Consider the following 26923-nt stretch of genomic DNA (forward strand, 5'->3'; position numbering starts at 1 on the left):
AGCTGACATTACTACGGCGAGGGCGAGCTTTTCAGTTTGCGGGTAGCGTGTTTTTGCGTCGGTGAAAGTTTGCGAGACATAAAATATCGGTTTCTGCTCCCCTCTGTCTTCCTTGACTATGACTCCACTTATAGCCGTATCAGAGACTGCGATGTACAGGAATAATGGCTCGCCCGGGACCGGTTTCGCTAACACCGGTGGATTGGCCAAATACTTCTTCAGTTCCTGGAAAGCTTCTTCGCAGCGATCGGTCCATTCGAATTTCTTGTTCCCGCGCAGAGTATCGTAGAAAGCAAGGCATTTGTCAGTGGACCGCGAGATGAATCGGTTCAAGGCTGCGACTCTCCCGGTGAGACGTTGGACTTCGCGCTTGTTCTGCGGTGAGGGCATGTTTAGTAGAGCATCGATTTGCTTTGGGTTTGCCTCGATGCCTCGGTGAGTTACGAGATATCCCAAGAATTCTCCAGACTTTACCGCGAAGCGACATTTTGCCGGGTTAAGCTTCATGTTGTGCTTGTTGAGCTGACGAAAACAGTCGCGTAGATGGGCTATGTGATCGCTTTCTTCAAGGGATTTGACTAACATGTCATCGATATAAACTTCCATCGTCTTCCCGAGCTGTTCGGAGAACATCCTGTTGATAAGTCGCTGATACGTCGCGCCGACGTTCTTGAGTCCGAAGGGCATGACTTTGTAACAGTAGATACCTCGGTCTGTGATGAACGCTGTCTTCTCGCGATCGTCGGGGTGCATGAGAATCTGATTGTATCCTGCGAAAGCATCCATGAATGATAGCAACTTATTTCCCGCGGTTGCTTCCACTAAACGATCGATATGTGGGAGCGGAAAACTGTCTTTAGGGCAATCTTTGTTCAGATCGGTGAAATCGACGCAGACTCTCCACTTGCCGTTCTTCTTTTTAACCACGACAGGATTTGCTAACCAGTCCGGATATCTTGCTTCAAAGATCGAGCCGATCTTCAGGAGCTTTTCTACTTCGGCGTTCACGGCATCTGCGCGATCCCGGCCCAATTTTCTTCGCTTCTGCTTGATGGGCTTGAAAGATGGATCAACATTTAGCTCGTGGCAGATTACGTCGATGCTTACTCCAGGTAGATCTTCAGCTGACCAGGCGATGGTGTTGATGTTCTCTTTGAGGAATGAGATGAGCTCGGTCTTGATCTCCTCGGTTAAGTCGCTGCCAATTTCCACGCATCGTTCAGGCCGTTCGTCGTCGAGGCTAATGGAGATTACAGGATCCGAGGTAGGCTTCTTCTCCTCGCGCGCCTCCTCGATCTGTAATTGCTATAACTGTTTAGATATAGCCTTCTCTTCACTCCGGCCAAGTTTTGATTTCTTGTGACTGGTTTCAGCCTTCGCTTCGGTGACAGGGTTTCGGAGTTTGTGTGCTGCCATGAAACACATCCGAGAATTTTTCTGACTGCCCCATATCGTTTTCACGCCATTAGGGGTCGGGAACTTGACACACAGATGATATGTTGATGCGACAGCTCGCATTAGATTTAACCACGGGGTTCCCATTATGACGTTGTAGATGGTAGGTCGATCGGTGACTGAGAAGCTGACTATCTTTGTTACCCCGCCGGCTCGGACTAGTAGTTGGATGGTTCCAAGCGTCATCAAAGTTTCCCCTGAAAATCCGAGGACAGGCCTCGGGGTCGGAACCACCAGTGACATGTCGATGTTCATTCGTTGGAGCGTCTCGCGAAAGATCACGTCAATGGTGCTGCCGGTGTCAATTAATACTCCGTAAATATCGTGGTCTCCTATTGCTAATGTGACGACGATTGGATCGTTATGAGGCATGTCGAGCCCGTTTGTCTCGCTTTCTTCGAATGTGATCACGTCGTTAGGTCGATCGAAGCGTCTTGTCCAGTTGCTAGGCGTCTCGGCTCGGCGTTGATAAGCTTTGATTGCCGCTACGGTGTCAGGACAGTAAGGTGATCCACCCATTATGGTAAGAACCTTCTGCCGCGTACCATCTCGGTCTTCGTCTTCCGACCCCCGGGTTCTTTTCTGAGACTCCTGGTTCCTTGGTTCGGGGTCTCTTCCTGGGTTGGTCTGCTCGGGCTCTGGTTCTGGCTCAAGGTCCTTAAGGGTTACGTTTGTCCCGAGCTCTCCAGCTAGGAATTTGGTTGCTAACTTGGCTCCAAGGCTTCGGCATCTCGAGGTATGATGGCCGAAAATTTTGTGGTGTTCGCAATATTCTTGATCATTGCTCGGTGGCTGATCCCTCGTCCAAGTGAAGGACTCTCTTCCACGCCCACGGCCTCGGCCTCTGCCGCGGCTACGGCCTCGGGGCGTGTCAATCTGGTAGCTATGGTATCCTGAGAAATTGCGCCCTTCGTGATGCGTATACGTACCGCTCTCACGAGTTTTCTTCTGGACCGGAGGTGTCGCTTGGGCTTTCTCGGTTTTCTCGGTTCGGGGCGCCTGTTTTGTTGGCTCGTGCCTCTTTGCTAATAGCGCCATTTCTTCTTCGTGGGCGACGAAATTCGAGGCTCGATGCAGCGCTTCGCGAATTGTTGTTGGTTTAGACAGGTTTAACTCTTTCCTGAATTCTGACTTGTACCAGAGAGCTTTCTTCAAAGCTGAGAGAGCTGCTACATCTGTAATTCCTTCGACCTTAGCTAGCGTCGATTTGAAGGTCTTGAGGAAATCCCTTAATGGCTCGGTGGGCTGTTGAGACAAGGACCACAGATCCGCGTCAGAAGTTCCAGGGTCGATGAGCACGGAGTATTGTTTGAGGAACAACGTCGACAGCTCGTCGAAACTATCAATCGAGTTTCGTTCCAATCTCGAAAACCACTCTAATGCGGGTCCTTTGAGGTGTTCCACGAACAGTAGGCACAGACCTGCATCCTTTTCCCCGGGTTTGAACCTGGCTTGGGCCACAGATATCACGAACGATTTAATGTGGCACTTTGGATCGGTTGATCCGTTGTAAGAGTCGATTTTGAACTTTCCCAGATTGGACATCGTCGTTTCGGAAATCCTTTTGGTGAAAGGCGTATTCCGAGATTCTTCCAAAATTCGGTCGATGTTCGGTGCGGAAGATGAAACGCTATGTATCTGGGTTTTGACGAGCTTCATATCAGCTTCTGCCTTGGCTAGGGAGGCTCGGATTTTGCTTAGCTCATCTTCTCTTTCGGATTCTTCGGCCCACCTTATGTTTTCCTCAGTTTCTTCGTCGTCATTGAGATCTGTTCGCTCGGCGGAGTTAGCTCCGGCTCGGGTACGCTCATCTTGCAGATTGTCTGGCTCGTCCGTTAAATCCACTGCGTCTGGCTCGGTGGGGTCATCTTGGTATCGCGAACGTGAGTCTTGTCGGGTTGATGCCAGGTAAATCCCTCCGAGCTCGTGGCGGCCGAGTCTGGAAACGCGTCGTTTTTGGTTGCCCACGCGTTGCGATTTCGTCAACTCGCTGCGCCAAGGTTTTGTTAGCTTTTTCTTGGTCGTCAGCTTTCTTCTGGAATTTAACCATCAGGTCTTTCAGTTCGGCTAGAGTCGCTAGGATCGTTGGATCGGCTTGAGGATTCTGAGGGTTCGGAGGGTTTGGGATCCCTCCTCCAGCTGGTGGCGTCTGACGACCGTCTTCGTTCATCGTCCTTTTCAGTAATCGAGTTCTGCGTCTTAGGGTAAGAGAATTCTAAAGTATCCCCACAGACGGCGCCAAACTGTGGAAGTCGAAACTAACACAATCGAGATTTGTCTAAGGTTTTATTTTAGGGATACGATAATCGTGAATTCTCAAAGAACAACAGAAACGATTGATACCAAAGATGGTGTTCTTGATATTATTAATGAAAAGATGATTTTGATCGTACAAGAGTTTGATCGTAAGAGAAAAGGTGTTTGTGCTGTGAGAGCTTTGCGTAGTATAAATTCTAGAGCGATCTTGCTTGCCTTTGCTTGAGCCTTGAGTCTCTTTATATATAGGTGATAAACCGCCTCTCCAGCGATATTCTTGGAAGATTTCCATTTATCTTGAAGTCGGCTCAGAATATCGCGGATTAGGATAGTTTCCTTATTTTTCGGAGTCTTTGGGAGATTTCCTGATTTGAATCGATCCTTCTAGATTCTCTCTTATCATTTCCGGGTATATCGGAAATGATCTTTCTTGTTCGGAAATGACATCTTGCTTGGAAATGGTACTTTGAAAGCGAATATTTGCTAAGTCTTTACCTCGGGCGATGATGAAGACTTCACCTCGGGGAAACTCGTGCAATCGGCTCGGGTACAGGAAGGACTGGCTCGGTCACTCTGGGATGGCTTATTCGGGTGTCCCCGAGGCGATGGGCTCAGAAACTCCCGAGGCGAAGGGCTCGGGTGCTTGAGATGTAACGTTTAAACATCCCCGAGGCGAAGGGCTCGGGTGCTTGAAGCGTCTTGTTCGAGTATCCCCGAGGCGAAGGGCTCGGGTGCTCGTAACGTTCAAACATCCCCGAGGCGAAGGGCTCGGGTGCTTGAAACGTCTCGTTCAAGTATCCCGAGGCAAAGGGCTCGGGTACTTGAAACTACTTGTTAAAGGTATTCCCGAGGCGATGGGCTCGGGTATACTAGATCGATTAGATGGATATCCCGAGGTGAATGATGTGATCGCTGAAAGACTCCCGAAGTGTTCTAAGTCTGGCTCGGCGCTAAAGGATGGAATCCGACCCCAACATACATGACCAAGATTCAGCTTCTTCAACATTGAAGTCAGCATCCATGGATGATTCGTAGCTGTGCGTACTCATCTTGAAGCTGCAATCGATTTGAAACTCACAACTAAAGCTTAGTAGGTTAGTGAGAAATAAACAAAGGGAATGAGAGAGGTGACTTCCAGTTGTGACAGTGTTGCGATCGAGTGAGTTACGGGGCGAGAGACGGATCCAAAAGCACGGTCGAGTGATATCTGACAGAGATGTGATCGAGTGCCTTGGTGGTCTAGGCTTAGCGAGTTGCGATCTAGTGATTTTAACGCTCTATTCTAAAGAACAACACTTGAAGCAAAGTAAGATTTGAGAGCGTTTTTAATGATGAAGTAGAGAGATAAACTAGAGAGATGTTTTGAAATCGCAAGTGATGCAGAAAAGTGAAGAGTAGAGATACTTATCTCCCTTTGGCGATTTGAATGTGTGGAGGAGGTGTGTTGCCTTTAAATGGACGGATGGGATGGAATGACCCTTTATGATGTCGGCAGGATGGGTCTGCTTTAACCTACGCGCCTTGTGATTGAGTATGGGCTGTTATTGAAGTTCTTGTCGGACACTTTCACCTACCCTTGCGATCGAGTGAAATGGGTTAGCCAAATAAATGACCACTCGATCTCACCAAGTGTGTGTTGCGATCAAGTGGTTTAAAAACATTGTTGAAAAGGATGTGATCCACAACCGCTAGATCGCATGCCCGAGCTCTCCACTCCTATGTTGTGATCGAGTGGTTTAGTAAAAATTGAAACAATTTTTATTTCAACACTCAATCGCACACTTGTTTATTACTCCAGATGCTATTTATTCCCTGAGAACCAAAACACATCAAAAATACCTAGAAAATAAAAAGTATATACAAGGATAATCATGGGACTTCCTCCCAAGTGAGCTTGTTTAGAGTCTCTAGCTTGACTCCTCACACTTATTAGGCTGAAAAATTGTGAGATGGAGAACTTGAGAAGTCCTCTCCTTCACTGAACTCGTCGTCATACTCAGCATCCTCTCTTGACAATTGTGCAGCTGAGTACTCAATTCCTCTTTCCTCAAAGTAAGCTGCTTCCTCTTCTGGTGGATAGTCCTTTTTCTCTGACCTTTCCGAAGTGGATTTCCCAGTAGAAGTAACGTCCATGTTGGGCTGAGGTTGAACTCCCCTTTGAATATGACTTAGTATGTCTTTAAGCTTTTCAACAGTGTGGGTCAGCTTCTGAATGGTTCTTTCTTGGAGATCAGATTTCCTTTTGAGCTCTCGCCAATCAAGCGCTGAAGGTATACTCGATTGAGTGATTGAGTTCGAAGGTTGAGTCTGGACCAGAACTGGTTCCTTCACTTTTGCAGCCTCAATTCCTTCTCCCTGAACCGCTCTCTGAGTTTCCAAGGTCTTTCCCTCTGTTGTTGATCTTGTTGGAGTTTTGTTGATGTCAAACTGCAACTTGACGTGCCTCCCAAGGTTGAGATCAATCTTACTATATATGACATCTATTAATGCTCCCACTGAGGCCAAGAAAGGTCTTCCTAAAATCAGAGGATCCTTAGGTTCTTCATCCATGTCAAGCACAACAAAATCAGTAGGCACTTCTACTCCATTAATCATTACTGGCACATCCTCCAGCAGGCTAAAAGGTCTCCTTGTAGTCCTATCAGCAAGAATCAAGGTGATGTCGCAAGGCCTGTACTGGATAAATTCCAACTTCCGTGCCACAGAGAGTGGCATTAGACTGACTGAAGCTCCTAGATCACATAGACAATTGCTGAAAGTCGATTGCTTGATGGAACATGGCAGAGTGAAGGATCCAGGATAGACAAACTACGCAACACTATCACATATATCAAGATTCCAGAGGTTGACGTAGTTTGGCCTTCCATGTATCTGACCTTTGAGGTCAGTGCTTCTACCTTGATGTTGAGATCGTTATAACTGCAGTCTATCTTGTTGTTCAATTCGGCCAGCTTCTTAGCGATCTCTATTGAGCCTGTTGCTTGTCCTTGAAGAAGCTGTTGGAGCATTTGCTTCATGTCAGAATCAGGAGCAGCAGAACCTTGGTGTTGCTGAGGTGCAAACCCAAGTGGTGGTTGCTGTTGGTAGTTCCCCTGAAATTGTTGCTTGGGAGAAAAACCTTGGTTGTATGGTACGAATGGTTTGGGTTGGGTCTGCTGTTGTTGAGGGTAGACTTGATCCTGCGGGTTTGCAACATTGGTACTCCTGTAAGACAGATTGGGATTGTTCTGCTTATAGTAGTTGTAGCCCTTGTTGTAGCCACCTTGGTTCTGAATGTAACTGATTTCAGCAGACTGATCATTCTCCCCTTCTTGGACTTGGAATTGTTCATCTTCAGAGACGAAGTAAACATGCGTCTGTTGCACTTGCAGGAGCTTGTCAAGTTTGTCATTGAGAGCTTTCATCTCTTTGTGGTGCTTGTCATCAGTGTCAGTACTGGTGCGGATGCTTCTGTCATATTCCTCGTTGTAATTGCCATCCGACTGAGCTAAGTTTTCAACGAGCTCCCACCCTTCTCCAACGTCTTTGTTGAGGAAGTTCCCATTGGAAGCGGTGTCAAGCAGCATCCTTATCTTGGGAAGGACGCCTCTGTAGAGTGTGCTGAGAAGAGAAGCTTTTCCAAAGCCATGATGAGGGCATTTGGTCTGATAACCTTTGAAGCGCTCCCATGCTTCACAGAAGGTTTCAGCATTCTTCTGAGTGAATCCGGATATCTCATTCCGGAGTCTTGCTGTTCTGGAGTTGGAGAAGAATTTAGCCAAGAAAGCTTTTTTGCAGTCATCCCAGGTCGTGATTGAACCCCGGGGTAGCGTCTTTTCCCATAGATGGGCTTTGTCTCCAAGTGAGAATGGAAACAAGCGAAGCTTGAAACCATCTTCACTTACTCCATTGATTTTAGTAAGGCCACAGAGCCTTTCAAACTTGTCAAGATGATCAAGCGGATCCTCCATTGGCAAGCCGTGAAACTTGTTCCCCTGAACCATTGCAATGAGACCGCTCTTGATCTCAAAGTTGTTGTTCTGGACTGGTGGAGGAACAATTCCATGACGCTGGTTGTGATTGTGTGGGAAGTCACCAGCACCAATGTTGTTGGGTTGGTCTTGGTCATCTACAATATCAGCCATTGTGTCTGTTGCTGTTTGTTCTCTTAGTTGGCGAGCGATACGGTCGATGTTATCGTTGAAGAGGAGATTCTGATTTCCTCTTGACCGTGTATGCATATAATAGGTAACAGCAAGGCTTTAGCAGACCAATCAAAGATGAGTCTGTAAAGCTGGTTGCTGTGAGTACCTGAAACACAGACAGAAAAACACAATGTCAGTATCTTGTGTAACAAAAACGAACTTGATGTTAACGATTCTAATGATCTCAAATATAGCAAACAAACACTAAACCGGCAACGGCGCCAAATTAATGATAGATTTTTCACTCAATTAAACCTAAAACACTATCGTGTCGTTGTAGTATTTTAGGGTGTCAATCCAATCTAGTGTGATGCAAACAGATGAGATGTGATCAGAATTTGCTAAGTCAAGCCAAGCAGAGAGTTGTTGTTTTCTAACAATCCTAATGCGAAATAACAGAAATGAAATGAAACTGAAATGCAAACTAGCAATAGCAGGCAGTTGAATAACAAAGCAAGTAAGATAACAGGCAATCAAATGGATAAGAGATTTCTAAGGACAGGGTAATCGAATAGCGTGGTCTCCTTAATCTATTTAGACGGTTGACAAAACTTCACAGAAGCTATCCCTTGACAACAAGTTCAGAAGCAAATCAATTCACCACCGTGATAGAAATTCTCAAGCAGAGCTAGACACAGACCTAATCACCATTAGCGATCTCTAACTAAGCAGGCAATATCGAATCAACTTGTTAAAGCCAATACCCGCTCTAAACGGCCAATACCTTGGGATAGAGACGAGTATCTCTGGAATTAGTGGATCAGACATTCCATCAAACACCTTTTGGGTGCGGGAATGTCTGGATTCATTTTCCAGTTGATCAGAAAGGAACAAGCAATAAGCGCAACTAATCCAGAAGGGATTCAAACAATCTAAACTCAACCATCTAAATCGACTAAGACAACCACGACTACTCTATCCCATCCTCAGAAATACAATTCACTACTCAGACATAATCAAAAACAATTGTAATGAAACGATTGAAAACATGATAACAGGAAATGATAAAGACTGAAACAAAAACTGAATTATAAAATACTCGAAAGCAAATACAAAGTCGCAGGAAGAACACACTGCGGCTACCAAAACGAGTCTAGGTAAAAACTGAAAATAAAGACTGGATGCCCTAGGGAAAACCCTTAGAGGCTGCTTATATAAGCGAAAAAAAGTTAAATAAAGAAAGTTCGGGATAGTGGTCTTCAAAACGAGACTTTGCGATCAAACATCTGATGGGCTGAAATGGGCTTCCCTGTGATCGAGTGAAACTGATCAAACTGGGCTTCGGGAACTCCGTCTTGCGATCGAGTGGTCTGTAGTGAAGACGAGATGGAATGGTCCAGCGACCTTGCGATCGAGTGGTGCGATCGAGTAGATGACGTGAGGTGGTGATCGAGTGGTGTAGAGTGGGTGATCCCTCAGGGCTTGCGATCGAGTGATATGTCCTTCATGACAGCTTCTGCTCGATCTTGCGATCGAGTGGTTTCTTCTGAAATTGCTCCGGGGTTGTGATCGAGTGGTTTTGCCCTTCATGACAGTTTCTGGGGTTGCGATCGAGTGCTTTGCTCTGTCAGGGCTCCGAGGTTGCGATCGAGTGCTTTGGCTGAGGGAGTGATTGAGCGTTCTGAATTTCTGTTCTGTTTCTCCTCTGTTTGAACTCCAAAAGCATCCAAAGTACCTGAAAACAACCAAATATGCGATGCACATGCAATCCTAATGCAAAAACGTCCTAAGTATGCAAAACACACTAAAACGACTACTAATGAGATGAAATGTGATTGAAACAATGACAAAGTGATGAAGAATGAATGCTTAAATCATGCAAATTATAGACATATCACCTCCAAAGGGGAATTTCATTACCCATTACATCCGTGCGAAGTCGCAGCGATTCAAGTTCATCTTCAATCTTATTCAAAATCTCTACTCGGTGCCGTCTACGGCGGTGAGTTGTGAGAGCATCGGAAACAGAGCAATGAGATGTAATCCCCATGTCAATACTTCCACGTTGGCCTAGAGAATCAAATAATCTCCCAAGTGAACACCATGAGTCATACCAAAATGAGGTATTATGACCAGACCTCACCTCCATTTTTTGTAAAGATTTTGCCTTATCCCTATACTTTAAAACTTTACGCCACATCCATGAACCCGAGCAACTATGCGTACGTACCGACCAAAAAGACTTGTTACGAAGCAAGTTTTTACGAATCCATTTAACCCATAATGAATCATCCGCAGATACCAACCGCCAAATAAGTTTTAGAATGCACACCGTATTAGTTTCTGATAACAACCTCAAACCCAGCCCGCCCTCATCCTTTGGTTTGCAAAGTTCTGTCCAAGCAATCTTGGCTTTTTTAGTTTTTAGATCAGGCCCCGACCATAGAAAAGCAGAGAATAGACTTTCTACTTCACTAATGCACTTCATTGGCAAGCGAAAAGCGGAAAGCCAGAAGTTGGTGATACTTGATAGAACTGATTTTATCAATTGAAGGCGGCCTGCAAAAGACAAGAAACGACATGTCCACGATGTGATCCGAGATCTTAGTTTTTCGAGTAGTGGTAGATAGTCAGCTCTCGACATGCTCCTGGTTAGTAAGGGAAGACCAAGGTATCGAACCGGCAGTGAACCTGCTTCAAATGGGAATTGCTGAAGGATAGCTGCTTGATGATCTGGTGAGTGACCCGCCATAAAGAGCGTTGATTTTTCCAGACTTATTTTGAGACCAGAGACCGCTTCAAACTCCTTGAAAACTCTCAAAATATTTTCTATTGAACGGGAACTTCCATCTGAGAAAACTAGTATATCATCAGCAAAACACAAATGGGTGAGACTCATATTCTTACAACGGGGATGGTAGCCTATTTGTCGGTCTGCAGCCGCCTTATCCAGCATTCGAGACAGAACATTCATGGTGATAACAAACAGATAGGGTGATAGAGAGCAGCCTTGTCGCAGTCCCCTCGCACTACGAAAAAAACCAGCGAGTTCCCCATTAACCTGGACTGAGAAAGATGCAGTCTCTATACAAAGCTGAATCCAATGAATGAATTTATCCGGAAGATTAATGGCCTTAAGAATATTGATTAAAAAAGGCCATTGAACCGAATCGAAGGCTTTAGATATATCAATCTTTAGTGCGCAGCGACCAGAAATTGATTTGCAGTGATAATCTTTTACCAGTTCTAAAGCAAGAAGTAGATTCTCCATCATTAGCATGTCATTAATGAACGCTGATTGATTTGGAGCTATAGACGAGGGGAGGATTTTCTTCAGCCTATTTGCAAGAAGTTTAGATATTACCTTATACATGACGTTACGGCATGAAATAGGGCGATAATCTTTCATTTCTTGCGCTTCATTTTTCTTTGGGATGAGGGCCAGAATTGTAGTGTTGACTCCTTTAGGTAGAAACCCCTTGAGGAAAAAAGATTGAATGGCAATAACAAAATCTTTTCCCAGGATCGGCCAAGCATGCTTAAAAAACTCAACTGTATAACCGTCGGGATCCGGAGCTTTGTTCACCGGCATCTTGAAAAGCACCTCTCGGATCTCTACCTCTGTTACTTCACACTCAAGCCCTGCCTGGTCTATGGCTGAACACTGGTAGTCTAGCAAGAGTTGGATCTGATCAATATCTGAGCCCGCTAATTCACCTGGCTGATGTGATAGAAACTCCTCAAAAAATCTGACTGCTTCAGTTTTAACATCCTCCTGTGATGTAACAATTGAACCATCTTGGCACTTTATCTCCCTGATTGCATTGTGAGCAATTCTTGATTTTACAGCATTATAGAAGTATTTATTATTTTTATCCCCAACATTTAGCCAATGCAACTTCGATTTTTGCTTTAAGAACCCCTCTTCAAGTTCAGCTACATGATCCCAAATCTTATAAGCTTCATTCTCCTCCTCCATTAAGGCTGGTGTTGGACTATCCAGGCTTGCTATTTGCTTCTCGCAGAGCGTCTTGTAGGCTTCCTCTACACGGCTCGAGATTGAACTTAAGTTCCTGCGACTCAAAGACCTTAGTAGCGGCTTAAGACCTTTGAGCTTTTTTGCGAACCTGAACATTGCAGACGTGGAGTGATAAAGAGCACATGTGCTGTCCCAATATTCCTGAACCGTGGGCAGAACATCTGGCAAGGATGTGAGCACATTTGAAAATTTAAATGGGCCTCTCGGTCTTGGTACTGCAACTCCTGTTTTAAACCGGCACCGAAGATGATCGGAGCAACCACCAGATTCAAAAATGCTATAAGATTCAGGGTAAGATCTGTTCCACGCTTCATTTGCAAGCACCCGATCTAACTTTTTACATATTAATCCCTCGTCACGTTTGTTACACCAAGTGAACAGAGGGCCATGAGAACTCAAATCGGCAAGTGAACAATGGCGAACTGTTTCTTGAAAATCTCGCATGCCCCAGGGAACCAGCAGAGAGTTTTCATAGTTTGAGTGTTCTTCTCCATCTAGAATTTCATTAAAATCACCTAAGATTAACCAAGGTTTATCATGGATCATAGGTGAATCATGGTGGTGCTTGATGTCCTCCCACAACTCCTTTCTCTCTTCAGCAAGATTTGATGCATAAAGAAAGGAGATGAAAAACTCCTCTGCTACTCCATCAACCAGAATCGAACATGTTATAAGTTGGCCACTCTTAAAGACTGGTGTCACTCTAACATTGTTCCTCCAAACTACCCATATTCGTCCCAAACGATTAAATTCATAATTAGTCATTGATGACCAGTCACGAAACACTGACGAGATGATTCGCGACGCCTTTGTTTCCTGAACTCTTGTTTCCAAAATACACCCGAACTGCAAAGAATTTTCTTGAATCCAATCACCAACAATGGAATGTTTCTTAGATTTATTAAAGCCTCGCACATTCCAAAAGAACCCCGACATATTAATGTTTTTTTGGGTTTCTTCTGCTCGAGTTACCAGGGGGAACCCCGGCTTGCTGAGAGATAGACTCTGAGGTGGACTTTTGTGAATTCCTTTTTTGCCGAGAAAAAAAAATAGCGACTTATTAACGGCAGAAGTTATAATATGTCACTCCTAGGTCGTTAATACAACGCTTTTTAACAACATCTAGAAGCTGTCGTTAATAGTAGTCTTTAATAGACATGTTTACTTGTAGTGTTAATATCCTCTGGTAAGGATAACTAATGTGACTAGTTTTTATGATTTAAATTCGGATTTGAATTTGTTCCTTAGAGATGGTTTGTGAAGAGTGTTAAAAAGATTATAAGATTGTTTTTGAAGGTTTGATATTGAATTTGTATTTGTTGTTGTAGGTACTAATTACAATGGCTATTATAGAGAGAAGGCCCACCTATATCTCTTAGAAGTGCCAAAAGACAAAAGCAATCAGATCCAAAGCATTCAAAGATAGCAACTCTAGTAATTGATATCGTGGAAGATCAAGGGGACGAACCATCTTCGTTGAATGATGTGTCTGACCATGAGGTAAGTAATAAACATGTTTGATTTTGTTAAGTACTATAGAGTCCCAGTACGTACAACTATGTTGTGGCACTAAAATTTTCATTGTTTGTATTGCAGGAAATAGAGATGGATATGAAAGAGGATTCCAAACCTCTTCAACCAGAAAGGTTTTTCTTTAGTGCCAACGACAATGTAAAGATTTGCAAGATATCAACAAGGTATAGTATTGTTAAAACGTTTGCTATTTTTGTAAAGCTCAAGGAGACAGATATGCAATGGTTTAGTTACCACAAGTGTTGGTGTCGGATCCCGCACCAGAAGTACGAGACCAACCAAAGATTGCCACGTAGTCAAGCGGGTGGCCCATAAAAGATGAAGCCCATTGGGCCCATGAACCGAGGGGACGGTCGAAGTGGTTGTCACCACTTCGAGAGTCCGAAGTGACTGCACTGAGATGTGAGTTCGGTGTAGAAGACGCGGGTAGGTCGGTTCAAGGACACTTGGGCCAAAAAGGCGAGGCCCATGAAAATCAGAGTCAACTCAAATTCAAACGTTGAGCATTAAAGTCGAAGAATCAAAACGGACACATTTAAGAAGGAATAATTGTACTTAATTATCCATTTTAATGTCGCTTATCTATGTATAAATATAGAGGCCAATGGCCATGTAAAGGGGATCTTCCTCCGAAGAGAGAAATAAGATAGCAATTCTCGTATCAATTCACAAGTTCTTACGTATTCAGTTTTGTCCCTCAAGAATAATCTTTCCCACTTAACAAAATACTTGAGTGTGTGAATCCGACATCCACATTTTGGCGCCGCCTGTGGGGAATATCAGGATTCTTGAGTGGTCAGATTTCTTCTTTTCTACATTCCCGAGATAAGCGACAATGTCCGGAGGAGACGCCGTTGAGACATCATTGGCCGAAACCCTCAAAGCTATGCAGCAAACCATGTCGGACATATCACAAAAATTTTCGGATGTGGAGAAGGCCGTCGATACGTTGGAAACATCCCAGGTATCTCTTAGTCAAAACGTCAATAATATACAAACTCGTGTTCGCTCTTTAAGTGCAGGAAACCCAGTGGGAACCCGAAGAGGGATATTCAACTCGCCAAGTTCCGCTGCACGAAATGAAACCAGCGGACAAACAACTCCCGGTGCTACTAATAATGTAGCTCAGACGTCGGAAGAAGAGATGCAGCTCGGGGATGAAGAACAACTTGCAGCTCAGTACGAGCAGGAGAACCTCGACCAGTTCGAGACCATGAGGAAGGTTAGCCAGGAATTAAAAGAAATGAAATCAAAATTTCATCAGGCTACAAGTTCGGAGCCAGACATCAATCGAGTCATTGAAGAAGCAAGGCGAACCCCTTTTATCCCACGAATTGCAAGTTTGAGGATCAAAGATTCTCGGAAGCTCAAGTTGGACCCTTACAGCGGATTGGAGGATCCAAAAAGCTATCTTGCAGCCTTTCTGATCGCTGCAGGAAGAGTCGAGTTGGATGAAGCTGATGAGGACGCAGGCTATTGCAAGCTGTTTTCGGAGAATCTATGTGGCCAAGCTCTAATGTGGTTCACCCAATTAGAGCCGGGTTCGATCAGCAATTTCGACGAACTGTCAGCCGTGTTCTTAAAGCAATACTCTATCCTTATGGATAAAAGCGTTTCGGATGCCGATCTTTGGAACTTAACGCAAGGATCTAATGAGTCACTTCGAGTTTTCATCACCAAATTCAAAGGGGTGCTATCAAAACTCCCAAGAATCTCACAGCAATCAGCTTTATCTGCCCTACGAAAAGGATTGCGACATGATTCAAGGTTTAAAGAAGACTTAATACTTCATAAACCAGATACAATTCAGGATGCACTCTTCCGTGCAAACAATTGGATGGAGGTAGAAGACGAAAAAGAAAGTTTTGCCAAACGGAATAAACAAGAAAAGCCGGCAGTCACCGTCCCTACCAAGAAGTTCGAGCCTAGAGAGAGCAAAGGACCAAGGAAGTTTGGGTCGCAACCCTTCAACAATTCCGTCGGGAAGCAATTCCAAGGGAAAGGAAGATCAAACACTTGGGTCCGTGATGAAAGTCTATATTGCGACATTCATAAAGTAACCGGACATTTAACCAAGGATTGCAGCGTTCTTAAAAAGCACCTCGCAGAGCTTTGGGCTAGTGGTGATCTTTCTAAATTCGATATAAAAGATTTTGTGAAGGAATACCACGAAGCAAAGGAAAATTCCAAAGATCAAGATTCCAAAAGACCAAGGTTATCCAACGAGGAAGAACCAAGAAGTTCGAAGGGGAGGATCAATGTGATTCTAGGAGGTTCCAGATTTTGCGGAGATTCAATAAGTTCCATCAAAAAACATAGACGAAATGTCTTACTCAAAGCAAGCTTGAGTGAAGAAATTGATTTTCAAGGTGCTTCAATATCATTTAACGAAGAAGAAACGCGGCATCTCGAAAGACCGCATGACGATGCTCTAGTCATTACTCTTGACGTCGCAAACTTCGAAGTATCAAGGATCCTTATAGATACAGGCAGTTCGGTCGACTTGATCTTTTTAAGTACTCTAGAAAAAATGGGAATCAGCCGAGGAGACATAGTAGGACCCCCATCTCCGTTAGTTGCATTCACAAGCGAGTCAGCCATGTCTCTCGGAACAGTCAAGCTACCGGTCCTTGCCAAGAAGGTATCGAAGATCGTGGACTTCGTTGTCTTCGATAAGCCCGCTGTTTACAACATCATCCTCGGGACTCCCTGGATTTATCGGATGAGAGCAGTCCCCTCTACATATCATCAATGTATCAAATTTCCAACATCAAATGGGGTGGAAACAATTCGGGGAGATCAAGAAGCTTCACGGACTTGTTACTTAGCTAGCCACCGTATGAAGATTCAATAGCAATTAACGAAGCCCGCAAAAGAAGGACTAAAAACAAAATTTCCTAGTGGGCAGAAGAAAGAGGATGTAGTAGTCGAAGTGGTACTGGAAGAAGACAAGCCGGACCGGAAAATTAGAATTGGAGCAACTTTGACTGGCCAAATAAAAGAAGCTTTGATCGAACTCTTAAGGAAAAACAAAGCATCATTTGCATGGTCAGCAGCGGACATGCCGGGCATAAATCCGAGTATAATTTGTCATGAACTAAACGTAGATCCAAGCTTCAAACCGGTGAAACAAAAAAGAAGAAAGCTTGGAGTGGAGCGGGCAAAAATAGTAAACGACGAAGTGGATAAACTCTTGAAGATAGGGTCCATAAGAGAAGTGCAATATCCGGAGTGGGTAGCAAACACTGTCGTTGTCAAGAAAAAGAATGGAAAAGATAGGGTTTGCATCGACTTTACAGACCTAAATAAAGCATGTCCCAAAGATAGTTTCCCGCTCCCGCATATAGATCGACTTGTAGAGTCCACCGCTGGAAATGAGCTGTTAACATTCATGGACGCCTTCTCGGGTTATAATCAGATAATGATGAACCCCGACGATCAAGAAAAGACGTCATTTATCACAGATAGAGGTATCTACTGTTACAAGGTAATGCCTTTTGGTTTGAAAAATGCAGGAGCGACTTACCAACGGTTGGTGAACAAAATGTTTCACAATCACCTCGGGAAGACTATGGAAGTCTACATAGATGATATGTTGGTTAAATCGTTGAAGAAAGGAGAACATGTTAAGCATTTGGAGGAATGTTTTGATATTCTCAATAAATATCAAATGAAGCTGAACCCGGCGAAGTGCACATTTGGAGTCCCATCCGGGGAATTCCTTGGTTATATCGTGACAGAAAGAGGGATTGAAGCCAATCCAAATCAAATTAACGCCTTTCTAAACATGCCATCTCCGAAAAACTTCAAAGAAGTACAACGGTTGACTGGGCGGATTGCGGCCTTGAATCGTTTTATCTCGAGGTCAACAGATAAGTCGTTGCCTTTCTACCAAATTCTAAAAGGGAACAAAGGATTCCTTTGGGATGAGAAGTGTGAAGAAGCTTTTGGGCAGCTTAAGGCATACTTAACCACTCCACCTATACTGTCCAAACCGGAAGTGGATGAAAAACTCTACTTGTACGTTTCAGTTTCAAACCACGCGGTTAGTGGAGTCTTGGTTCGGGAAGACCGTGGGGAGCAGAAACCAATTTACTACGTGAGCAAGTCAATGACGGATCTGGAAACCAGATACACAATGATGGAAAAACTTGCACTCGCGGTGGTAACTTCGGCTCGGAAGCTGCGTCCATATTTTCAGTCCCATCCGGTTGAGGTATTAACTAACCAACCACTCAGAACAATACTTCATAGTCCAAGTCAATCCGGACGTTTGGCGAAATGGGCGGTGGAATTAAGCGAGTACGACATAGAGTTTAAAAGCCGGATCGGTATGAAGGCTCAGGTCTTAGCAGACTTCCTGACCGAACTACCAATACCTGGAACGATAGATCAACCGGAGAACCAAACTTGGAAATTACACGTAGATGGGTCTTCAACAAAGCATGGATCCGGAGTGGGAATTAGGTTGGAATCTCCGACATCAGAAATTCTAGAACAATCATTCCGATTGTTATTCAATGCCTCCAACAACGAGGCAGAATACGAAGCCCTTATTGCCGGACTTCGACTAGCACAAGGAGTTGGAGCTAAGGAAATATTGGCTTATTGCGATTCGCAATTAGTAGTTAACCAATTTAATGGAGACTATGAAGCCAAAGATTCAAGAATGGAAGCTTACCTCGAAGTGGTGAAGGATCTATCTAAAAATTTCTCGAAATTCGAGTTAATCCGCATACCTCGGGGAGAGAATACAACTGCAGATGCACTTGCCGCTTTGGCGTCAACATCAGATCCTGAGTTAAAGAGAGTTATTCCAGTAGAGTGCATCTCGGAGCGAAGCATTCAAGACAGCAAGGAAACCCTCGTCGTTACAAGGTCTCGAGCAGCGGCACGCGACCGTGGCGAACCAGAGATCGAACCGCCACCCAACAAACGCAGGAAGTCAAAAGGATCAAATACATCTAACAAGGAACCCGTTGTCTTAGCTGAAGAAATGATTCCAGAAACGATGTTAGAAACCGAGCCATTACTCGAGGAAAATATTCTTGAACCACACGAACATCCCGAACCAGAGCCGCGGATATTTCACAAAGTTGATCAAATTCCGGCTAAAGACTGGGGGGCTGACTGGAGGGAGCCAATAAAGCAATACATCATGACAGGTGAGCTCCCAAAGAATAAATGGCAGGCCAGGAAAATGAAAGTCGTTAGCGCGAAATTTTGTCTGTCGAAGGATGCGTTATATAGACGAGGTGTCAGTGACCCTTACCTATTATGCATTTTTGGGCCCGAAGTCGAAATCGTCATGAGCGAAGTGCATGAAGGATTATGTGGGAGTCATTCATCAGGAAGAGCTATGGCTTTTAAAGTTAAAAGAATGGGGTATTTTTGGCCCACTATGATCACAAATTGTGTTAAGTTCGCCCAAAGATGCAAGCGCTGCCAACTCCATGCACCATTGATCCATCAACCGTCGGAATTATTCTCCTCCATTTCCGCCCCATACCCGTTTATGAGATGGTCAATGGACATCATTGGGCCATTGCACAAATCAACTCGAGGTGTACAGTACCTTTTAGTCCTTACGGACTACTTTTCAAAATGGATTGAAGCTGAGGCGTATGTTGGTATCAAGGATTCGGCGGTGAAGACCTTTATTTGGAAAAACATTATATGTCGACATGGAGTTCCATACGAAATAGTCACTGATAACGGGCCACAATTCATTTCACACGAGTTTGATGCCTTTTGTGCGGACTGGGGAATCAAAGTTAGTTATTCTACTCCACGATATCCGCAAGGGAACGGACAAGCCGAAGCCGCGAACAAGACGATATTAAGCAATCTCAAGATGGTATGAAGAACTCCAACCCGTCCTGTGGGCTTATCGTACAACCCCTAGGCGACCTACAGGAGAAACTCCATTCTCTTTGGTTTATGGCATGGAAGCGGTAGTACCAGCTGAACTCAATGTGCCCGGACTTCGTCGAACAGAAGCACCGTTAAATGAGGAAGAAAATTCAGCAATGCTTAACGATTCACTGGATACCATAAATGAAAGGCGTGATCAAGCTCTAATTCGGATCCAGAATTACCAACAGGCAGCAGCCCGGTATTACAATTCTAAAGTTAAAAGTAGGCCGTTCTTCGTGGGAGATTACGTATTAAGACGCGTCTTTGACAATAAAAAAGAAGAAGGTGCTGGAAAACTTAGTATTAATTGGGAGGGACCTTACATTATTACCGAGGTGGTTCGAAACGGCATTTATAGGTTAAAAGACCTAGAAGACAATCCAGTCAAGCGACCTTGAAATGTGATCAACTTAAAGAAGTTTTATGTTTAGAAGCTACATGCATTGTTTATGTACATGAACTACGATTTGGCTTGATCCCGAAATGGGTACGTAGGCAGCTCGAAAACGAGTTCAGCTATTAATAAAGTTTTTGTTTTATTTCTTTATTAAAGGAAGAAGGTTCGGCTATGCGAACATACAAGAAATTGGAAATAAAGCGTTTATTCAAAAAAAAAAAAGGCGAAGTGTCCCTCATCGTACACTTCGAACTACGAAATCCTTGTTGACGAGCAGAACACTTCAATTCCTTGACCCGCAAGATCGAGGATTGACATCATGCAGTCCGAATTCGAGCAAAGTCAGAGATTCCAAGCTCAATCCATTCTCCGGGGTGAGATTCAAGGATGTGAAGATTTCTTGACACCGTAGTAAGCCTGCGTTGCATCCGGTTAATCCTCTTCCGAAGTCTCCTCTTTTCCGACATAAGCTTCCGGTGTTGAAGCTCGAGTGCCTCTATGAACGCCGTCGCTGTTCCTTGGTCTCTGATTGAGAGATCCCTGATCAAAGCACATGGAGCTCGGATCTGAGATCTTAAGAAGCCGCGAGGTGGAGGAGGCTGCCTGTTTGGCTCATTCGGAACATCTTCGCTCATCATTCCGATTCTGGAGAAGTCAGGCATAGATTCTGAACAGCGAAGATTGAACTCCATACCTGCTAAAATAAAAAGAGTGGTGAGGAGTAAAGGGAAATTGAGACTATAATTTATAGTAACGTCATATCCTTAGTGAGCTGCAGATTCTATCCTAGGAATGGAGTGATTCGCGGAGAAGATTAATCCCTAAAACCGATCCTGCATTAAAAATCGTATCACCAAGAATATTTTAAGGAAAGTTGCAAGTGTTTCCATAAATAAAAGGGGGCCGAAGCCCATTACGAGTTTTTTCAAAAAAAAAAAAAGAAGAGAGCAGAATTAGGGAACATTTAAGGAAGGGGCTCAGGAACAGGCTCCTTCATCGCCGGTTTAACTTCCGAAGTGGACGCCTTGTCCTTGGAGTTCACTTCGGAACGATCCCAAATACGTTTCCGACAGTTGCTGGCCTCCTCCTCCAAATCTTCTTCCTCACTATCAGATGGAACGGGGAAGACCGGGGCGTTCACAGGACCCGGAACCCCCTTAGCACGGAGGTACATCCGAAGCATCCTCGGGATCTCAGCAACGGAGTTGAAATTCCGCCATTCCTACTGAAAGGGATCACTTTCCAAAGCCCTGATCTTCCTCTCCACCCGAGAAATACGAGCCTCGAGTGTCTGCCTTTTGAGGCCCAGCCGTTGCCTCTCTTCACACAAGCGACGGTGCTTGTCGGCAACCTAGCATAAAGATGAATGAATAAGATGAAACAAAGAGTTTTTAATCAAAAAACTTCAAATACTTACCCTGTCAATGAAGTCGCAAGCCTCTTTTTTCTCCTTTGAAGGAAAGTGAAAGACGGCATGAGGGAAGAGAACGCCGGCCGGCTCAAAGCCGTCGCCGGACAAGAAGAGTGGGCTGCCGGGATCAACGGGGGCTACTGTTTCGCTTTCCATTCTTAAAATATTTCTCAAGTGAGACTCTAGAGTCATGTTTAATAAAGCCTAGAGGTAGGTAAGCCTTTATTTATAATGATTTAGGGTTTGTCTTGGAACCATAAATTCATTAATGGTAGCGTTTCCCAGTGGGTTAAACCATTTTTGGAAAATCGAGAAAATGCAATTATTGCATTAAAAGACGAGCCGTTTTTTTTAAGAAGGGAAAGAGCAACCGTCGCATTAACTGCAAAAGTTTCTAAGGCCCAAGCCTAACAAGTTTACCGAGTTGACTAAACCCGAAGTGGGGAACTCGCGTTAAGCCGAGCTCAGCTCTCGCATTCTAAAGAGAAAGGTCTGATCAGCCTATAAAAATCTCGAAAGCATTGCCACAAGGCCACAAAAGGTTAAAAACGGACTTTGCAAACCCGCATATAATTTTAACCAAACTCCCTTGGGTCACAACCTAGAAAGGTTTAAAAGCCTCCTCAGGCAAATATCTTGTTCAAAAGAAAATAAAGCCTCCTTAGGCAAAAATAAATTCGAGATTAAGTCTTAAAATAAAAAGGGATAATCCCCAATTTAAAGTGGACACAGCCACTACGGAGCGATCTCCACCTCGGGCTCCTGCTCAGCAACCAGAGTTTCATTCACCTCCTTGACTGGTGCTTGATCAGATGAAGCTCCCTGACCACCCTCCGCGGGACAACCAACCTCCGGAGTAACCTCCGATACCACAGGAGCTACGGGCGGGACAATGCCCTCCGTCTCACTTGAACCTGGAAATAATAATTCCAGTCAATCAGAGGTACAAGGTAAGAAAAGGTAAGCCTTAGGAGCCAAGCGTTACCTGCCCAGTCTAAACCCGATTCACTTATTGGAGGTGATTCAGTAAAGAATGCCTCGAAGTCAAGCGGGTTGAAGGCCGAAGTGGGAAGAGCTGCCAAGCGACTCCGTTTTTCAGAAAGGTTAGTCGACAGCTCGGTCCTTTCTTGCTCTTCGGAGAAATCTGCTTCATGGATTTGATCCAGCAGAATCAGGTTACTTTCGTGCTCCTTGATGTCTGACTCCAAGTCCGACCTAGCCTTCTCAGTCTGCATGAATCGGATGGCCCCTTGGATCAACTCCATCCCGCGTCCCTTGACCTCTTTTCTGGCTTTTGATGCCGACCTCGCCAACTCGGAATCACGTAATTTGGCGATCGCCTTGTACTTTGCGTTGAGCTCGATGAGTTGGTTGTTCAGGGAATCAGCGTTTGATTCGGACTCTTGAAGCCTACCTTGAATACCAGAAAACTCTTCCTGGAGCTTGAAGTTCTGGTCGTACTGACCCTGCAGCTCCCCCTTTACCTGCGCGAGCTCGGATGTTAAATTATCGACTTTGTCCTCCAGCTCGTGCTTGGAGCCGGCAGAAGAACTGACTTCGGCCTCAAGAGCAGAGAGTTTCTTTTTCCACATGTCAATCTCCTTCTCCCGTCCAAGGACCAGCCCTTCGTAATGTTCGATCATGTCGTTAAATTCGCTATGAGCCTGGCGTCATACATGAACCCGGGATGACGAGTCAGTTCGCAGAATGGCAATACAATAAAAAAAATAATAATAAAAGAAAACGGAACTAACCCGAGATGAGTGATGCGCGTGAAGCAAATAACGTTCACGAATCGCAGGGCACCATTTGTCGAAGTCTGGCAAGATCGAGCCCGACCGGGTCTTGAAGCATCGGAAGACGCTGCCCTCTTTCTCCATAGCTGTGGAGAAGGAAGAGTTGTAAAAAATTGGAATTTTAATAAAGACAAAAGTTTAAAGTACGTGTAAATCACCAAACCTGAAAGCGATTTAACTTGAGGGACAAGAGCAGGCTTCAGCCTCGAGGGAGCATCTCGAGATTCAGAATCCCCCTTTTTCGGAGACGCGCTCCGGGCAGTCATTCCACTATCCGGCTGGGAAGAGGAGGACATGTCAACCGGTCGTGGAGACCCATTGGTTCAGAAGGAGGGGATGACCGAGGTGAGCGGTCAGTCCGGGCCCTTGACTTTTCCCTCTGCGGGGAAGGATCTCTGCGAGAGGACTTGTCTCTCTTCCGGCGAACCAAGTTCTTAATTGGCTCGTTACTAAAATCATCTCGGGGAGGACGAGGTGAATCATGGCGAGGAGATTGATCCCTCCGAGGAGAACGTGAGTCACGGCGATCGCGACGGGGAGTTAGTCTGAAGGAAGCAACAGATCGGGCTCCCTCGGTACTGCCATCATCGACCAGCAAGGTCCTACTATAGTCCTTCTTGTCTATAGAAGTCGCGAGAAACTTTTTCTTCTCCTCGCAAGCCTCAGCCATCGGCTTGGAAAGCAACTTACGCTTGGCCGCAAGGGCCCGAGATGACATTCCCTGAGTTGAGGGAGGGGGAGGAATTTGGTGAAGATGACCAGGCGGACTCATCCTGAGTCTGTGGTTAGCCTCTATGAATCGTTCGAGAGTGAAGGAATTCCAAAGGGTTTCCCCTTCAAGAATTATTTTGAAGAATTCGATGAACTCTTCAGATGGGAGATTGGAAGCGATGAAAGCTGCGAAATGAAACAACGATGTTAGTTAATAAAGATAAAGAAACAACCGGGAAAGATACGGGCGACCTAATCTCTACCAGGTTTCGCCGACCACTTTGAAAGGAGGAAATCTGCAAGATTTCCAATCGAAGCGGGAGTTTTCTTAATCAAGAACCAAGGATGATGCCAATTTTCATCCTTGTTTGGAAGATGCGAAATGATGTTCCTGTTGGCGTTAGGATATGCTGAGAAATACCCCGTTTTCTTCGACGAGCTTCTCACGCTTAGAAGCTCATTTAATTCGGCAACTCCGATAACGTAACCGGCCTCCGCCGCGATTGTTATAATGCCGAGAATAGTACGAAGAAGATTGGGGGTTAATTGAGGAAGAGCGATTTCAAGGGCCGCTAGGTATAAAATTAGGGCTTCGGGAAGAGGAAAGGTCAGCCCGCAACCTTTGAAATAAATCTCATACACACAGAAGTAACCATCGCGATGGTTCTCTGGAGATTCTGTGGGGGAAGCTATTTGTGCTTCCGCCATAATTTCCGGCGGAATCCGGCAAAGCTCTCTCAATCGCTCGAGGGATTGAAGAGTACAAATGGACCTATAGTGCGGACCGGCAATATCACCAGGGCGGGTGCACTCGTCGTTACTAGAACGCCTCTCGTCGAAAGACGGAGACTCGGGTCTATCGGAATCAGAATTCATTGGGAAGAAAGAAAAATTCAAGATCCGGTGAAGAGGGGTTTTGGTGAAGGAACGAAGAGAGAGGTTTTGATTAAAGTACAAAAGTAAAGGAGAGTAATGGTGAAAAGAAGTTACCTCAAGCTAATGATGAAACCGCCTTGGAAGTCGTGTGGGAAGTGGGAAGGTTTTTCCCGTTTTAATAGTAATTAATCAATATACGGTCATAATGATGACAGATGTCACTCGGTTAAAAATGGTTAGTGCCGAAATTAAAGGAGTGATGAGATTTTCGGCGGAAAATCAGAAAGATTCTCGAGCGCAATCTTTGGCCACTTGAGCATTTAAAGTCCTCCGAATTGGAATAGCACTTCGAAGAACTTGGGGGGCTAATTGTTGGTGTCGGATCCCGTACCAGAAGTACGAGACCAACCAAAGATTGCCACGTAGTCAAGCGGGTGGCCCATAAAAGATGAAGCCCATTGGGCCCATGAACCGAGGGGACGGTCGAAGTGGTTGTCACCACTTCGAGAGTCCGAAGTGACTGCACTGAGATGTGAGTTCGGTGTAGAAGACGCGGGTAGGTCGGTTCAAGGACACTTGGGCCAAAAAGGCGAGGCCCATGAAAATCAGAGTCAACTCAAATTCAAACGTTGAGCATTAAAGTCGAAGAATCAAAACGGACACATTTAAGAAGGAATAATTGTACTTAATTATCCATTTTAATGTCGCTTATCTATGTATAAATATAGAGGCCAATGGCCATGTAAAGGGGATCTTCCTCCGAAGAGAGAAATAAGATAGCAATTCTCGTATCAATTCACAAGTTCTTACGTATTCATTTTTGTCCCTCAAGAATAATCTTTCCCACTTAACAAAATACTTGAGTGTGTGAATCCGACATCCACAACAAGCAGTTCAACCACATATGGCACTTGATTAGGTAGGAGAGGAATAAGTTGCAGGGTATGAAGCTGCTCCTTCTCAAGAATACTTCAACACAGAAGAAGAGGACATGCTGGTTTGTGGTGAATGGCTTCCCAAAAAACTACTCGATGAGAGAACATGCTCTCAACACTGGTTTTGATTGTCATGAGTATGCTGCAGATTTTAATGTTGAGAATTATGGTAGCTATGAGTTTGTGGAGAGGGTCTTTGGAACCAGAAATGTAAAGGTGAAAGATGTGGAAAAGATGCTGAAGTCAATGGATGGTATATGTGGTATAGATCGCTTGCAGGTGGTTGTCTTACTTTTCTTAAGCAAGGTAATCAGAGGAAGAAGAAAGTTTAATACCATACATCATTTCATTTTGAAGATAGTGAACAACTTGAAAGATGTAGAAACCTTTCCTTGGGGGCGAATTACTTTTGAAAACAATTTGAATACGATCGAGTACATAATGAAGCATTTAGATGGCGAAGTGCACGAAGACTATTTATTTCCATGGTTCATAATTCATCTAGAGGTAAAAATGTAGCTTCATTAATAAGTGTTTATCTGTTTTGAATAAATAAAGATATTTGATATGTGATATGTGATATTATGTATAGGTTTTTGCATTTGAATGCATTCCCGTAAGAGGTGTAAGAGGCGCAAAAGATGGATGTCCACTAATGTGTAAGCGTAAATTCAAAGAAAATGGAATGTCAAGTATTCCACTTGAAGAACTAACTGAAGAATTTGGAACAAGTAAGGTAAGAACTAGTGTCAATTATGCTTTACTAAAAGATAGACACTATGGTATTATTTGTGTTGTATAATCTTTGCAGGACATCATTAGTACCTTGCAACCATCGGCGGGTGAGGAAGCTCTTTTGCTTGACATTATGGAGCAAGCTGATGCATGGAACAAGCGTCTCGATGTACAACAGAAAGATTTGGTGGGAGGATATTTATAAGTTAGATGTTACTTCTGAGGATATGGAGACGTAAATGTTCCAGCTGCTGAACATATGGAGGAGCCGCAACAAAATGTTCCAGCGGCTGAACATATGGAGGAGGAGCCGGAGCTGTTAGACCTTATATGCTAAAGAAAATGGTGAAAACAGCGGTTGCAGATGCGATGAATGATGTGTATCTAAGATTGGAGAAGCTTGAAAGGGCTGCTGAAGCAAGCAAAGCAAAAGGAAAAGATGGAGAAGAAGAAGAAACAGGTGAGAAGATAGATGATGTGAGTATTGATTGGGAGACCATGGGTGGTGGTGATTATAGAGGTGATGGTGAGACTGTTTTTGTTGGTAAGGATTTGAGTACTGGTGATGAGCCGGCTGGTTTTGAGAAGAGTGTTGAAGAGAATTTGAGGATTGATGATGAGCCGGTTGTTGGAGGTGGGCAGATAGATGGTAAAGAGAATGAGTATGGTTTTGAGGGATCCGGTTTGGAGAAGATGATTGATGAGAATGAATCTGGTTTTGAGGGATCTGATCTTCAGA

General features: G+C 44.5%; 1 protein-coding gene across 1 annotated transcript in view; it reads left to right on the forward strand.

Moving 5' to 3' along the window:
* The window catches only part of LOC110228488 (uncharacterized protein At3g60930, chloroplastic-like), a 30424-nt gene extending 4035 nt beyond the window's left edge, over positions 1-26389 (forward strand). The window contains exons 3-5 of the mRNA XM_021026130.1: positions 13228-13374; positions 13471-13545; positions 26261-26389. Of these exons, the coding sequence (XP_020881789.1) occupies positions 13228-13374; positions 13471-13545; positions 26261-26389 (351 nt within the window). The remainder of the gene's footprint in view (positions 1-13227; positions 13375-13470; positions 13546-26260) is intronic.
* Positions 26390-26923: the final 534 nt, after the last annotated feature.

This window comes from Arabidopsis lyrata (genome assembly GCF_000004255.2).
Source record: "Arabidopsis lyrata subsp. lyrata unplaced genomic scaffold ARALYscaffold_5, whole genome shotgun sequence".
Lineage (NCBI taxonomy): Eukaryota > Viridiplantae > Streptophyta > Magnoliopsida > Brassicales > Brassicaceae > Arabidopsis > Arabidopsis lyrata.